Source organism: Medicago truncatula, chromosome 5 (assembly GCF_003473485.1).
Source record: "Medicago truncatula cultivar Jemalong A17 chromosome 5, MtrunA17r5.0-ANR, whole genome shotgun sequence".
Taxonomy (NCBI): domain Eukaryota; kingdom Viridiplantae; phylum Streptophyta; class Magnoliopsida; order Fabales; family Fabaceae; genus Medicago; species Medicago truncatula.
The window spans coordinates 39639405-39653561 of NC_053046.1; the positions used below are offsets into that span (position 1 = coordinate 39639405).

A 14157-nucleotide genomic window follows, 5' to 3' on the forward strand; every position below is an offset into this window, starting at 1 on the left:
AAAAAAAAATATATTCATATTGTGTTTACACTTTCATATCATAACAAACTATACTTATCTCTTTAAATGACATATATCAATTATATAATATAAATTGTTTGTTGAAGAAATTCTTTATCTTTTAAAATGAGAACAATTGAGTTATAACAACTATTGATATATTTCTACTTATAAATATGAATGATTAGTTAGTTTAACATCACACACCTGGTTAAAGTTCTCTCTCATTGAATTCCCCTAGTACGTATTATCATCGATCATGTCTTCTTCATCATCATCATCATCGACCGATACTAAAAAAGGAACATGGTCAAAAGAAGAAGATGAAATATTAAAAGCATATGTGGAAAAACATGGAACCAGAAATTGGAACGAGGTATCAAAAAATGCGGGGCTTATACGTTGCGGTAAAAGTTGTCGTCTAAGATGGTATAATCACCTACAACCAGATGTGAAAAAGGGTCCATTTAGTGAAGAAGAAAAATCTAAAGTTTTTGAGTTCTATATAAAGTATGGTGAATTCAAATGGTCTAAGCTGGCTCATGAGGTAATTTCTTCTTATTCATGCTTTACTTCTTTTACTTTCTTCTTTAATTTCAAATATTCATCTATCACTTGTGTTATATTTTGTTGATCATGTCATTAATTTGTATTCAGTTACCGGGAAGAAGCGATAATGACATCAAGAACTTTTGGAATGCGAGAAAAAGAAAACTTGAAAAGCTCGGCTTGTCACCCTTCCCCGACAACATGGAACCGGATCATAAGTTGAATAGTAGCCAACAAGTTGAGGATTCACAAGAAGATGAATTTAATATACCACAATTGAAATTTAGAAAATATCCATCAATTTTTGATGAGATAAATGAAAAACTTTTAGATGTTCCAAACATGTTCTACAATAATGTGGGAAGTACTTCAACATTGATTGATAGGTGAGTAGATTATGTAATTCCATTTTCTTTTATATGTTAAAATTGTTTATATGAGTGTGTTAAATTTACAGTTACTTTCATCAATTTCAGGGGTAGCAGCATTATTGGAACTTCTCATATTCATATACCTATAGCTCTACCCTCACCATGTTCATACCTTCCACTTCCTTCACCTATGATGCTTGATGAAAATGGGAAGAAGCCAATTTCATTGGAGGACGATTTTGAAGCAAACCTTGATGATTTCATGGATTTGATTGACTTCAGTAATTTGGAGGACGATGTTGAAGCCGGCAGTCGTTTATTTGACAATGATGATATATATAACAGTAACTTGCATGACAAGATATAAAAAGCTTATATTGTTTGCAACACAACTTTTCTGTATTTTTCTTCTGAGAATTGAGTTTTTTGTTTAAACGATGTTATTTGACAGATATATTAAATTAATTCTACTTTATGCAATATGTCTCTATTACTCTTTTTGATTGAATATCAGAATGGAAGGTTATAAATTAAACGTACGTACAAGGAGTGATAACTTGGTGAAGAACTACATTCTTGAGAAAAGGTCTAAATGTGATTTGTATACTGTCAGAACTTCTACATTATAGTTAAAGACATTTCCAAGCTTCTGATATTTAAGAATGTTGCCCCACATGTATGAATTTATACATAAGTGAGTTCAACAAATGTATAATTTTCAAGTTACACTAACAACCCTTGATATGTACCGTTAATTTAAAAATGAGTAAGGCACTTTCAAATTTCAAATAAGTCTATGAGATTATGAATATGATGTGGATTTTACCTCATCCAGATTAATATGAGGTGTTATTGTGTTGATGCCTCATAAACTTCAATCGCCCTTAGGGTCTTTTTGGTTCATAGGGGAGGGGGAGAATTTTAATTAAACATATAATTGATTCAAAACAGGAGATGGGAGAAGAGATATTTTCATTAAATACAATTTTTATTCACAAAGAGGATGGGAGGGATTTTTTAAATAAAAAAAAAAAAACATTTTTACCCTTAAAATCTCATGCCACTAATTTTTTTCGTCCCCAAAAATATATCACATTTTTTTTCGTCCTTGAAAAAAAACTTCTTTATAGCCAACTAATTTTGTAGTAAATAGTATATCGTGGGACAATAGTGGTTTGTCCAAATTTCACATATAGTGGTATAGTGTTACTTATCTAAGTGGAAACATGTAGTAGCTGTTATTTAACAACATTGACTTCTTTTATGTGTTTTAGAGTAACCTTGGATAAATTTTTCAAATAAGTATTTGTAGAATAAGAAATTTTGTATGAGAGATTTCCAAATTCTTACATTTAGTTGAAATCAAGATCTGCTTCCTTTCAACCTTTTCAATATGTTACTTGTCTAACTTTATGGTTCCTATAAACATTTAATTAAGCTTCTCAACTTAAATGAAAATAAGCATGAATTTAATGGAAACTTGGCTATTATTTTCAAAAGAATATAACTTGATATCTTGATTTTGAAACAATATTAATATGTTTATGCATATGGTGAACAAATTCCTGAGAGATAATACTGATTATTATAACAATGTTGAAGACTCTGCAATCATTCTAGTTCTAGAATTATAGAATATAAATCATGACTTAAAGTTTATCCAGTTATTAAGTTACCGTGAATTGCAAGTCATGGTGGAATCGTGAATACAACTTTATTTTTATGGATCAGCAATATTAGTAAAATCATCTTAGGGTTTTTTATGAAGTTTCTTGTCACACTAAGATTCAAACAAGCTTAGATCGTTCCACTTAAAAATATGGACAAGGCCAAAATGGTCAAGTTTTTCTCAACTGCATGTGTAGTTTTTTCAAGGCTAAAACATAGTCCCATCAAACAAACCCAACAAGCTTTAGTCAAAAATCAAAATTGATAGCTATATAGTATACTTAAAATAACCAAACAAGACAGACAAATAATATGAGTGACAACAATCATTAGACTAAATTAAAACATAGTTATTTAATTTATTTAATTGTAATAAATTGGTTTTTTAAGTTTTTTCGTATCACTTAGGTCTCTTTTGTTAATTAATCGCAATAAGTTGATCCTTTAATTAAGTTTTTTCCGTATCAATTAAATTTTAAGTTATTTAACCGTAACAATTTGAGGTATTTTAGATCTTAAAAATGTAAGTTATCCGGGTCTTAAAAGTTACAAAAAATGACTAAGATAACTTAAAGGACCCAAGTGTTATGAAAAATACTTAAATGACTAACTTATTACAATAAAATAACTTAAAAGATATAAGTGGTACGAAAAAAACTTAAAACTAATTTATTACAATTAAATAACTTAAAATGTGTAATTTAATCCAATCTTTATCATATAGTCTTAGTTGTGTATTACTTTTTTTGACGAAGTTATCATGCATGCATATTTAATTTCTTTTTACAAAAACTTATTTAATCTATCAAAATATAGATCATTGAAATACATTTTTGGTTTCTTTAGTCCCCTTATTTCTAAACCGGTGTTTTGGTTCTTCTAGTAAGTAAGTTTTGTGTTTCTTTGGTTCCGTTAATGATAGGAAACTTAGTTGACATGTTTGAGTTCGATCAAAGGTTTGCTATCAAAGGTTCGATCAAAGGAAACTAAAATAAAATAAGAAAATTCAGAAATTAAAAATCAAATTACAAAAATAAATCCGGGTTTAATTATTATATTAGGGTTTATGAGTTTACTATCTTGTCAATTGCATATGGCGGAAAATAGTGGATTGTTAAAATTTTGCTATGCAATAGTGTTATAGAATATAAGCATTGCTCATCTAACTTTTAAAATTGCTCGTGAGATGAGCAATTTTCATAGAATATAGCACCACTGTAACAGCTATTTGGTAATATTTTGTACTAAATAGTGTATCGCAGCACAAAAGAAGTTTTTCCAAATTCAGCTATGCTATAGCAGTATAGCGGCGCTGTAGCAGCTATTTAATAACACTGGATTCTTTTATTATGTGTTTTAGAGTAACCTAAAATAATTTTTTCAAATAAGTATGTGTGAAATCAGAAGTTTTTGTATGATCTTACAATGACCAAGATTTTCGAATAAAAACTTCTGACATAAGTTGAAATCAACATCTGCTGCTTCCTAACTTTTTCAATTTATCACTTGTCTAACTTCATGGTCCCTATAAACATTTAAGCATATCATCTTAAATGAAAATAAGCATGAAGTTAATACAAACTAGGCAGTTATTTTCAAAAGAATAGAACTTGGTATCTTGATTTTGAAACAATATTGATATATTTATGTATATGGTGTACAATTAATTGAAAAATTGCTATTGATTAGTGTAACAAGGTTGAAGGTTTTGCAATCATTCTAGAATTGTAGAATAAATTCTTTGAATTTATAGTTTATCGAGTTATTAAGTTACTGTGAATGGTGAATATGCAACTTTTTTTTAACGGATCAGGAATATTAGTATAATCACATTAGGATTTTTGTTTAGAATGAAAGAAAAATATTATTACTGTGTCTGTAGTAGGATTTGAATCTTGCTAGAAAAGAAACCATAATTACAAGTGATTAGAAGAGCCCTCACACAATTCAACCAACCCCTCACTACTTTTTTTGACAATTTGTTTTTGGAGAGGACTTTTTTTGACAGATTAATCATGCATACTTAATATATAAACACATTATTTCTGCTGTGTCCTATTTCTTCAGAGGTCCTTAAATTATTGTAAAAGAAATTAAATAGGTTTATTTTATTTTTTTTACTGAAAACAGGTCTCTAAACTTATAATTTTTAAAATTATTAAGACCGCGACTTAAACAACAACTTATAATTAGATCTGAAGTATTTTGTAATCAATTCCTTGACTTTATACAAATTCAATGTTACCAAAATTTAAATTTAACAAACCCTAACTAAAATGAAACGATAATTATGATCAATAATATCTCAATTTCAACAAGTTGCATCACCACATTTTGATTCAGCTGTGCCTAAATAACACATACACAAATGTAAAATGTACGAAAGAGAAAAGAATTAAATGATATGTACTTTTGAAATAATTAAGTGTTGTGTAGTTTATGTGCGAGTGTGTAAATGATTTTGATTTGAGATTATGAACTATACAAGTATTTCTCGTTGTTTGTATCACATAGTTGAGAAGAGTCAGCTAGTTTTTGTACTAGAAAAAGTTAATGTAAAGAAATGTGGTAATGGAAACTTGCTAACTTACTACTATTGTTGGGATACATTACATATTATGTGTAAATGACTTTGGCAGGATTCCCTTTTTTTTTTCCTGCTGTTTAAAATATCTTATTGTAAAGAATGAAAAATCATGATAAATGTAACATGATTGGTTTCATACTCTTTCTTTTTCTTGTATTTTAATTTTCCAGTAAATTTGTTATGTAGAAACATGTTAATATTGTAACTTAGTATTGATCTTCTCTGTTTCATAGTCTTTCTTTTTTTGAAGGAATTTAATAGTCTTTCTTTCTTTTGCGACTTCATATTCACGTATAAAATTGGTTTGACTTTGGAAGTTTTCAGTAGAAGAATGAAAATTTCAAACACCAATCTATGCCATTGTGCTTTGGTGACTTCTTGTTCGTCTATGGCCCCGTTTGGATTGAGCTTATTTTAAGCTTATGAAAAATAGCTTATGTAAATAAATAAGTTTTTATTTTAATTTATAAGTTCTCTCACTAACAAAAATTATATCTTCATAAACTGTTTTTTCATAAAATACATTTACAAACTTATAAATAATACATAAAGGCTTATTTATTTTTATAAGCTCTAAAATAAGTTAATCCAAATGGGGTCTATATGTTATTGCTTTTGGTCTTTTTTAATAATATTTTCCCTTATTTTGTATAAGGACTAGAATATTTTACACTCAAATTTTCAAGTCCAAATAAATATTAAAAGTGGAAAAAAAAAGTCAATATATTTGTATGAACTTGGAATTGGTATTCAAAAGATGAATATGAAACTTAATGATATTTCTCACATTTATGCATGTTATATATCTGATGACTATGTATCATTGATGAAATGATACATGGTCTTGCTCTGCAACATGAAAGCACACAAGTTTGTTATTCCCCTACATAGATTTTGTTGTTGTCTGCCATACTTTTTTCATACTTTTTGTGTGTTTTCATCTACGAACACCTGATACGACACTAACACGACGACATTGGGTAATAATTTAAGGAAATAAATTAATTGAAAATATTATCTCATGTGTCAGTGTTGGACACCGACACGTGTTGAACACTAGACACATCTTCGATCATAAGTGTCGGTGCTATATAGAGGTCGTCATGTTCTTTCATTGGTACTCATTTTGTTGAGATTGTTGTAGATTGACGCCCATAATTTCTTCTATTTCAGATTGGAAAAGAATCTAATGCAACTTTTCCCTTCTCAATTGTCCAAAGTATTTAAAGGAATGTGAAGGAAGATCATACCATCAGTTTGAGTTAGAGCTTCATCATATGTTTTTGTTCATCTTGACCTTACAAAGTAACTATCCTCCTAAGTAGCATAAAATTGGGGAACTAAGCTTAAACCCAAATAAAACCAAAAAAGATTAAAGAAAAGCACTATCCTCCTAAGTAGTCTAAAACCACTTCTAAGGACAGACTAGCTACTAAAAACTATCTACTGATACGAAAAACAAAGCAAACCCTGCTCCTAAGACAAGGTTCAGATTACATTAAAAATCAGAAATGAACACAACAGACCAAAAAGCTAGCAAACACAGAATCTGCTGAAACTACAAACCAGGACAGCAGATATCAAAAGTAAAGGCCAGACTTCTACTGAGACTGACATCCAGCAGCTGCTAAAAGAATTAGACCAGATCATACAATGCCACATCAGAACAAAATCTTCGTTTTGGTAAATCTTTGTGGTTACCCCTTTCTGAATGAGTTCGGATGCAACCAGTGTTACCTTCTCTAGTTTGTTGGTTCAAATTGTCTTTCTTTTTTGGTCTATAGGGGTTGAAACCTCTATCATAGATGATTGTTGAAGTCTTTAACCAAACCCATCGAGTCAAGTCTTGGAGTAGAAGACTGAAGAGTAGACTTGTTAGCCAGATTTTTATGGATAGTTCCTTTGTTGTAATTGATAGACAAGTCAAAACATTATTTCATATCAAGAGAACTAATCCCTCTGTAACAAAATATAAGCAAAAGCGAGTCAAAGAAAGTTGAGGTATTTAGTACAAAATTTGGACGAAATACATCAACTTTCTTTGACTCACTTTTGAGTATAGTTTGTTACCGAGGGAGTGCTAGTTATGATGTTGTCAGGAGAAGAAGTCTGAAGACTCTGACCCATAACAGGATTGCAATGCTCACCAAATAACACATGAGACTTATTAATGCCCCGAACATTGATACTATTAGCTAAAGCAGTCAAAGCTGGCTCGGAGAGACAGGACTGGAGAGCTAAGTTGTCCCCCAAAGCAAATTTATCTATATCTATATCATGAACCTTCTCACAAATTTCAGAAATGCTTTTGCCTCTAGCCACCTCAACTGTTCTAGCTATGTTCAAAACAAGGTCAGGGTTCTCCTTTGAGAGAGTTTGTGAAGTGCCTTTATTAGCTAAATTGTCTTTCTCCACAGTTGCAGCTTCTAGGCTAACCCCGTTAGGTCTAATATCCTCTTTCGAAACATGTTTAACTAGCCTAGACTGATTTTCCTTAGAATCCACCCTAGATTTTTCCACTAGCTTCTTACAGCGCTTAACATTGTGCTTGTGCCCAATTTGCTTGCACATATTGCAGTATTGTGGAAGTTTTTCATATATCACTTCTAAAGGAAATTCGAAACCCTCTCTTTGAACAGTTATAGAGTAATACAACTTTTTAGATAGGTCCACATCAACTAGCAACCTAGCATAATGCCCAAATGTTCTTTTCTCTCTGTTTCCAGTGTTTTCATCCATGTCTAGCGGTGTACCTAGGGCAGAGGCTATTTCAAACAAAGTTCTAGGCATCCAATACTCCTGAGGGAGATAGCGAAATCGAACCCAAACCTGAGCATAAGACTGCTTGTGATTGTTTGGATTGAAGTCTTTGGACCAGGGAAAAAATCTCAGAAGTCCAGGTTTAAGATAAACAACACCTAATGCTGAAATTCGACGCATTTCTTCAACCGATGAGAACTGAAATTCAAAGTAGCCTTTGCCTAAGGAGACAAGTTTCCAAGAAGTTACAACTTCTTTCCAAAGAGGAGAAAGCTTATCATGAAGATCTTTGGCTGTTAGAGACGAGTCTCCTTTTTGGAAAGAAACACTTCCATGGAGACTTCTTTCGCTATCTTCAATTCCTTGATTCTCAGGTGAATCCTTCTCCGAAGCCATCGAGGAGGAAATCGAGCAAAAATCAACACCTGAGAAGATGACCGGAAGCATAAACAAGTGTTACCAGAAGGATCAAGTGTTATCAATGTTTAGGTCATATTTGATTTGTTTGGTTTAGACCCAAAAATTCATAAATCCTTGCAGAATTTAAAAATAAAAAAAAGGACGTCGTTAGTATCTAAATTGAACCACATGGTATTGAAAAAATCCAAAATTTAACAACCAAACACGAAGCTCAAATCAAAATATCCAAAAGAAAAAGGTACCAACATGTTCGTGAACCTCATTTAGGAGTCTACTTATGCTTTCTACCTTGAATTTGTCAAAAATGGAACAACAAACAAAGGCAACAAAGGAGACAACCTATGAAGCACAGACACTCCTCGGATTAGGTGTGTCCCGGTGTCGGACATGTGCCACTGACACTTATAATTTCAATGAATAATGTGATTTTCTCAAATTATTAGTTGTGTCGGCATGTCGGTGTAGTGTTCCGTGTTAGTATGGGTGCATCATAGGAGACAACAATAAACAAATGGGGCATCTTCAAACAAAGATAAACATGCAATGGTTATGGGAATTGAATAAGAATAAACACATGAACAGACAAAGATTAAGAAAAGAAAGTGATCAAACAAAAGAAACTATGATCAAAAATTCATTCATGATCTCTTAAAAACATAACCTTTCATTTCATAACAACACAAAAACATGAAAGGGGAACAAACTCAGAGATAATCACAAAAATCGCAAGAAACGAAACGGAAATTACGAATTGAAAAAAATCAAAAGGGATAAAAAAATCGCACCTTCGGGGATGTCGTAACTCAGCTTGAAGGGTTCACCAGTGAAAGTAAAGGTGACACAAAAAATGACCTAATTTTATTATTAAAAGCAAAATAGCTCTTTTGATTTTTAATTTCACGAAGATATCGCATTATTTCCTTAAAGTTATTTTAAGTTTCACATAGACTATTATTACTACGCTACTTAAACATAAAACTTACAAAAACTTCGGAGGGTGGAACAAGTTATTTTAAGTTTCACATAGACTATAAGGATGGAACAAGAGTAAATAGTCAATTTTCTCCCTGAAATTGTAAGTTTTATTAATTACCTTTCTGAAATTAACAAAACTTCAATTACCCCTCTGAAATTTCACAACGTTAGTCAATTTATCCTCTCCGTCAAATTTTTCTGTTAGTGAACATGACGTTTTGCAAATACCCACTGAAATTTCACAACGTTAGTCAATTTACCCCCTCCGTCAAATTTTTCTGTTAGTGAACATGACGTTTTGCAAATACCCACTGAAGTTTTGCACTTATGTGCAAAATGCCCCCTAAACTTAAAAATTTATATTATTTTTTTCTTAAAAACAAACAATTAATAGTTAAATATTAAAACTAACTATTAATTTTGGAATTTTGGAAAACTACATGCATATATACATCAAAATAGGCTCCAAAATGGGAAAAACATATGTATTTTTTAAAGTGACAATAATGAGATGATTTGTGCATTAATATTGGGGGTTGTGTAGTTTAAATGATTTGAGCAAATTGTTGAAGGAGTTGGAGGAGTTAAAAGACTAAGATGGTGAAGGAGAAAATATAAATTTAAATCTGATTATTAATTTGTTTATAAACCTCTAAAAATAATTTAAAAATACACATTTTTCCCTATTTTGATGTATATATGTATGTAGTTTTTCCAAACTCCAAAATTAATAGTTAGCTTTAATCTTTAACTATTAATTGTTTGTTTTTAAGAAAAAAATAATATAAATTTTTAAGTTTGGAGGGCATTTTGCACATAAGTGCAAAACTTCAGGGGGGTATTTGCAAAACGTCATGTTCACTAACAGAAAAATTTGACGGAGGGGATAAATTGACTAACGTTGTGAAATTTCAGGGGGGGTAATTGAAGTTTTGTTAATTTCAGGGGGGTAATTGATGAAACTTACAATTTCAGGGGGAAAATTAACTATTTACTCGATGGAACATACTACAAAGATAGGTTTAATTGCATTTTTGGACCCCTATCTTTCTAAAAGTTGCGGTTACGGCTTCCTAATTAATTTAAATACAAAACAGCCCTCTATGTTTTGATTTTTTGACAGTTTTGAACCCTCAATCCATTAGTGAGGTGCTATGTTGATAGTTTTTTTTTTATTATTATTATGCATCATAATTCATAAACCTCCTCTCACACGATGACCCTCACCCTCCCTTGAGAAAGTAAAATGTCACAAATAATTCAATAAACATGTAAAAAAATAAATAAAAAATAAAATCGAATCAAATAAGAATATACTAATACTAATAATATTTTTGAGAAAAAAATAATACTAATATTGAAGAGTGGGGTGTGTATGATTTAGGGTTTGAGATTATGCATCATATAAATACCAATTATTGAAGCCCAAAACTCTCTCTCAACTCTCAACACTCAACACTCGACACACTCTATTTTCGTCTTCACTCTCCGCCACCGATTCATCGCAAACCCTAATGGCTGTTACCTTCTCAGATCTTCACACAGAAGAGGGTCTCAAATCCCTCAATGAATTCCTCTCTGGAAAAAAATATATTTCTGGGTAACCCTAAAATCCTCTCAATTTCTACTTTTTTATTCCTTCAAATTATAAAAATCGTTTTTTCAATGTTTCTGAGATATGGGTTTTTCAAATTATATGCTGGGTTGTTCAAATTCCTTCTATTTTATTGATTTAAATTCACAATATTGTTTTTTTTACTGTTCTGAGATTTGGGTTTTTCAATTTCTATATGGATTCTGTTAAATTCTTTCTATTTTATTGTTAAGATTATTTTTTTACTGTTCCTGAGATTTGGGTGATGGAAATTCAGGGATCAATTGACAAAGGATGATATCAAAGTGTACGGATATGTTTCTGAGAAACCAAGTGATGCTTTTGCCAATGTTGCTGGTTGGTACGATGTGGTCTCTTCACATCTTGCTGCAAGGTATGTTATGTTCTCTTCAATTTTATTCCTTAATTATTGATTTCTATATTGAAATATGAATTTGGTTTTGTTTGATTTGATTATTATTTTGCTAATTTTTGGACTTTTTAATTGATTTTAATTTTTTATGATTAGTTTCCCTGGAAAAGCTCAAGGTGTGAAATTCAGTGGAAAAGTTGCTCCAGCTGCAGAAGCACCTGCTAAAGCTGTATGTATCTCCCTCAGTTTTAATTTTTCGTGTTACTTCATATGTTTATTATTTCTGTTATGTGCTGTATAGTTGTATGGTTTATCTATTTGATGTATTTCTTAGAGTAAAACCGGGTACATTTTTTTAGTAATATACAGTGGAATCATAAAATCTGAATTATCTTACACAATGATTTTGAGATTTTTATAACTTTTAACATATTTTGAAATCGGGATCTGTTGAGACTCCACATTTGAATTTGTCTTATGTCTAACTTCATGATCCCTTTAAACCTGTACTCTTTTCATCTTAAGTGAAAATAAGCAAGAAGCTAATACAGACCTAGACAGCTAGTAATTTATTTTGAGAATGTAGAACTTGATATCTTGATTTTGTAACAATATCTATATGTCTGTGTATGTAATGTACAGTTACTGAAAGATTACTATTAATTAGGAGATTGATGTTGAAGAATCTGCAAACATTCTAGAATTGGACTACATAAAATCTTTGACTTTATATAGTTATTAAGTTATTGTCAATTGTAAATATGGTTAAAAAATGTTAAGCAGTTATGCCAGCCATGCCCAAAAGTGAAAAACAATAATTATGATTGCCAACTCTCTAGTGTTTTGTATTCTCCTTTGTCATATTTTGAATCTTTGATTTTATTTATTGGTCTAAGAATTTGTTTCGAATATAGTATGCCTAGAAGACATTTTGTAATTTTCATTATCAATACTACAAAGAAATAAATAATCCACAAGAAAAAGGACAGTACTTCTCGTCTTTCATATTACTGTATTTGAAACATTATTGCCAAAGTACTCTATTTTTATTTGAGAAGTTAAGTCAGTTTGTTTCAAACATTTCCAACAATTTTATTATTGAAATTGCTTTTAGCCAAGATAGCAACATGGATGGTTTTTTAGAGTAGTATTAAGGACAACCAGTACTGTAGAGCTCCTTTCTTAATGAGATCATTGCATGTTTATTATAGGCAATTAGGCATCGTTTTATCTTGTTTTTTGTATTTTTTGAGGCTTAAGTTGTATAATACTATAGTTTACTTTTGACATGACATACTATAAGGATGGAACATAACTCATCCTGTGTTTGTTGAACCTGATAGTGATGTTTACTAAGTGACATAGTTGTTAGCTAAGTTAGTTACTATGAAAGGATAGTGCTTTTTTCTTGTAGAAAAAATACTTCTAAAACTTTGACTTTATATTATACACATGCCCAAGTTGTTGTGAAGTTTAGGTTATTGTTGTTACAGTTGTATTGAAGTCACTGAAGGATCTACTAACTAATTTGATCATTGGAATTTATTTTTGTCAGGCTGCACCTGCTGCTGAAGATGATGATGATCTTGACCTCTTTGGTGATGAAACAGAGGAGGATAAGAAGGCAGCAGAGGAAAGGGAGGCATCTAAAAAGCCCGCAAAGAAGAAAGAGAGTAAGCTCTCTTTCTAGTGGCTATAAATTTTTATTATTTTACATTAAGCATAAGCATAGTTTTGAGAAAAGTGATCATTGAGTTGGTTTGATCCTCTTAATTTTTCATGTTATTTTGGTGAGGTTGGAATATTGTTAAATGGTTGAAAGTTATCGAGACTTGTGACAAACTCATAAAGTCTATGTTAAATCTATTATATTGCTTGCACTGTTTGAAACTCATTGAGTGATATTTTTCCAGGTGGCAAGTCTTCCATTCTGCTTGATGTTAAGCCATGGGATGATGAGACAGACATGAAGAAGCTGGAAGAGGCTGTTCGCACCGTTGAAATTCCCGGTTTAACCTGGGGAGCATGTATGTTAAAAACTTGAAATTTTAATCTTTCTCACGCATATATGTAAATCTACCTTTTATAAAAATAAAAAAAATAAAAAAAAAAAAGTCAATTCCTATGTGACTGAAGTGGTTTTTTGCATTTGTTACAGCCAAGCTGGTTGCTGTTGGATACGGAATCAAGAAGCTGCAGATCATGTTGACCATTATTGATGATCTTGTATCTGTGGACGACCTCATTGAAGAAAGACTCACAGTTGAGCCAATTAACGAGTATGTCCAGAGCTGTGACATTGTCGCATTCAACAAAATTTAAGTTTGAGTTTTTGGCCATTTTCAAGCGGCTGATTAGACTGTTATTTGCGGATAGTTTCCTCCCTTCTCCTCCACTCTGTCGTTTCTTCTTTCATGTTTGGTGTGTTTCAGTGGTGGTTTTGTTACAAGAATTGTATGCAGTGAGTGAGAGAGATGGAAAATATTTTATGGTCTAACTTTTAATGTTATTCATGTCAAACACCATGCACATTTGTGGGATTAGCATCACTGAACCATATGCTTCTATTTAATTTTTGATAAGTTTCACTAGAACCGTTTATTGAATCGATACACAATATGAAGTCTGTTAGTTTGCATTGAGTTGTCGAAATAATCAATAACCTTTTGCATATGCCATGCCAATTTTTTGTTGTTTAAGTTCATGGTAATAATGTTACCTGTGATTTTCATAAATATCCCGTGGCACAATCGTTATATTGGCGTTCTTGGATTTCTGTGTCACCAGGCTCTAGTTAATGAATGGCATGGTTTTCCCTTAAATTATGAGCCCTTTCGGTGCTAGTATGTAAAGTTAGTCT

At 31.2% G+C, this 14157-nt stretch overlaps 3 protein-coding genes across 4 annotated transcripts; 2 read left to right on the plus strand and 1 right to left on the minus strand.

Annotated features, from left to right (window-relative positions):
• The first annotated feature begins 259 nt into the window (after positions 1-259).
• Positions 260-1287, plus strand: LOC11421451 (transcription factor MYB101). The gene is made up of 3 exons (XM_003617123.1): positions 260-547; positions 658-935; positions 1026-1287. The coding sequence occupies exons 1-3, from the start codon at positions 260-262 to the stop codon at positions 1285-1287; spliced, it is 828 nt and encodes a 275-aa protein (XP_003617171.1).
• A 5075-nt stretch (positions 1288-6362) lies between these two features.
• On the minus strand, positions 6363-9275 carry LOC112421998 (uncharacterized). Of its 2 annotated transcripts, none has more exons than XM_024784672.2 (2): positions 9141-9275; positions 6363-8360 (listed from the first exon to the last, which is right to left on the minus strand). In XM_024784672.2, the coding sequence occupies exon 2, from the start codon at positions 8329-8331 to the stop codon at positions 7222-7224; it is 1110 nt and encodes a 369-aa protein (XP_024640440.1). In that variant the 5' UTR covers positions 8332-8360; positions 9141-9275; the 3' UTR covers positions 6363-7221. The 2 variants fall into 2 exon arrangements, with proteins under 2 accessions (XP_024640440.1, XP_024640439.1); XM_024784671.2 differs by having other exon boundaries at positions 6363-8468; positions 9141-9208.
• A 1470-nt stretch (positions 9276-10745) lies between these two features.
• Positions 10746-13914, plus strand: LOC11424559 (elongation factor 1-beta 2). The gene is made up of 6 exons (XM_003617125.4): positions 10746-10930; positions 11202-11318; positions 11454-11526; positions 12853-12970; positions 13211-13324; positions 13456-13914. The coding sequence occupies exons 1-6, from the start codon at positions 10845-10847 to the stop codon at positions 13617-13619; spliced, it is 672 nt and encodes a 223-aa protein (XP_003617173.1). The 5' UTR covers positions 10746-10844; the 3' UTR covers positions 13620-13914.
• Positions 13915-14157: the final 243 nt, after the last annotated feature.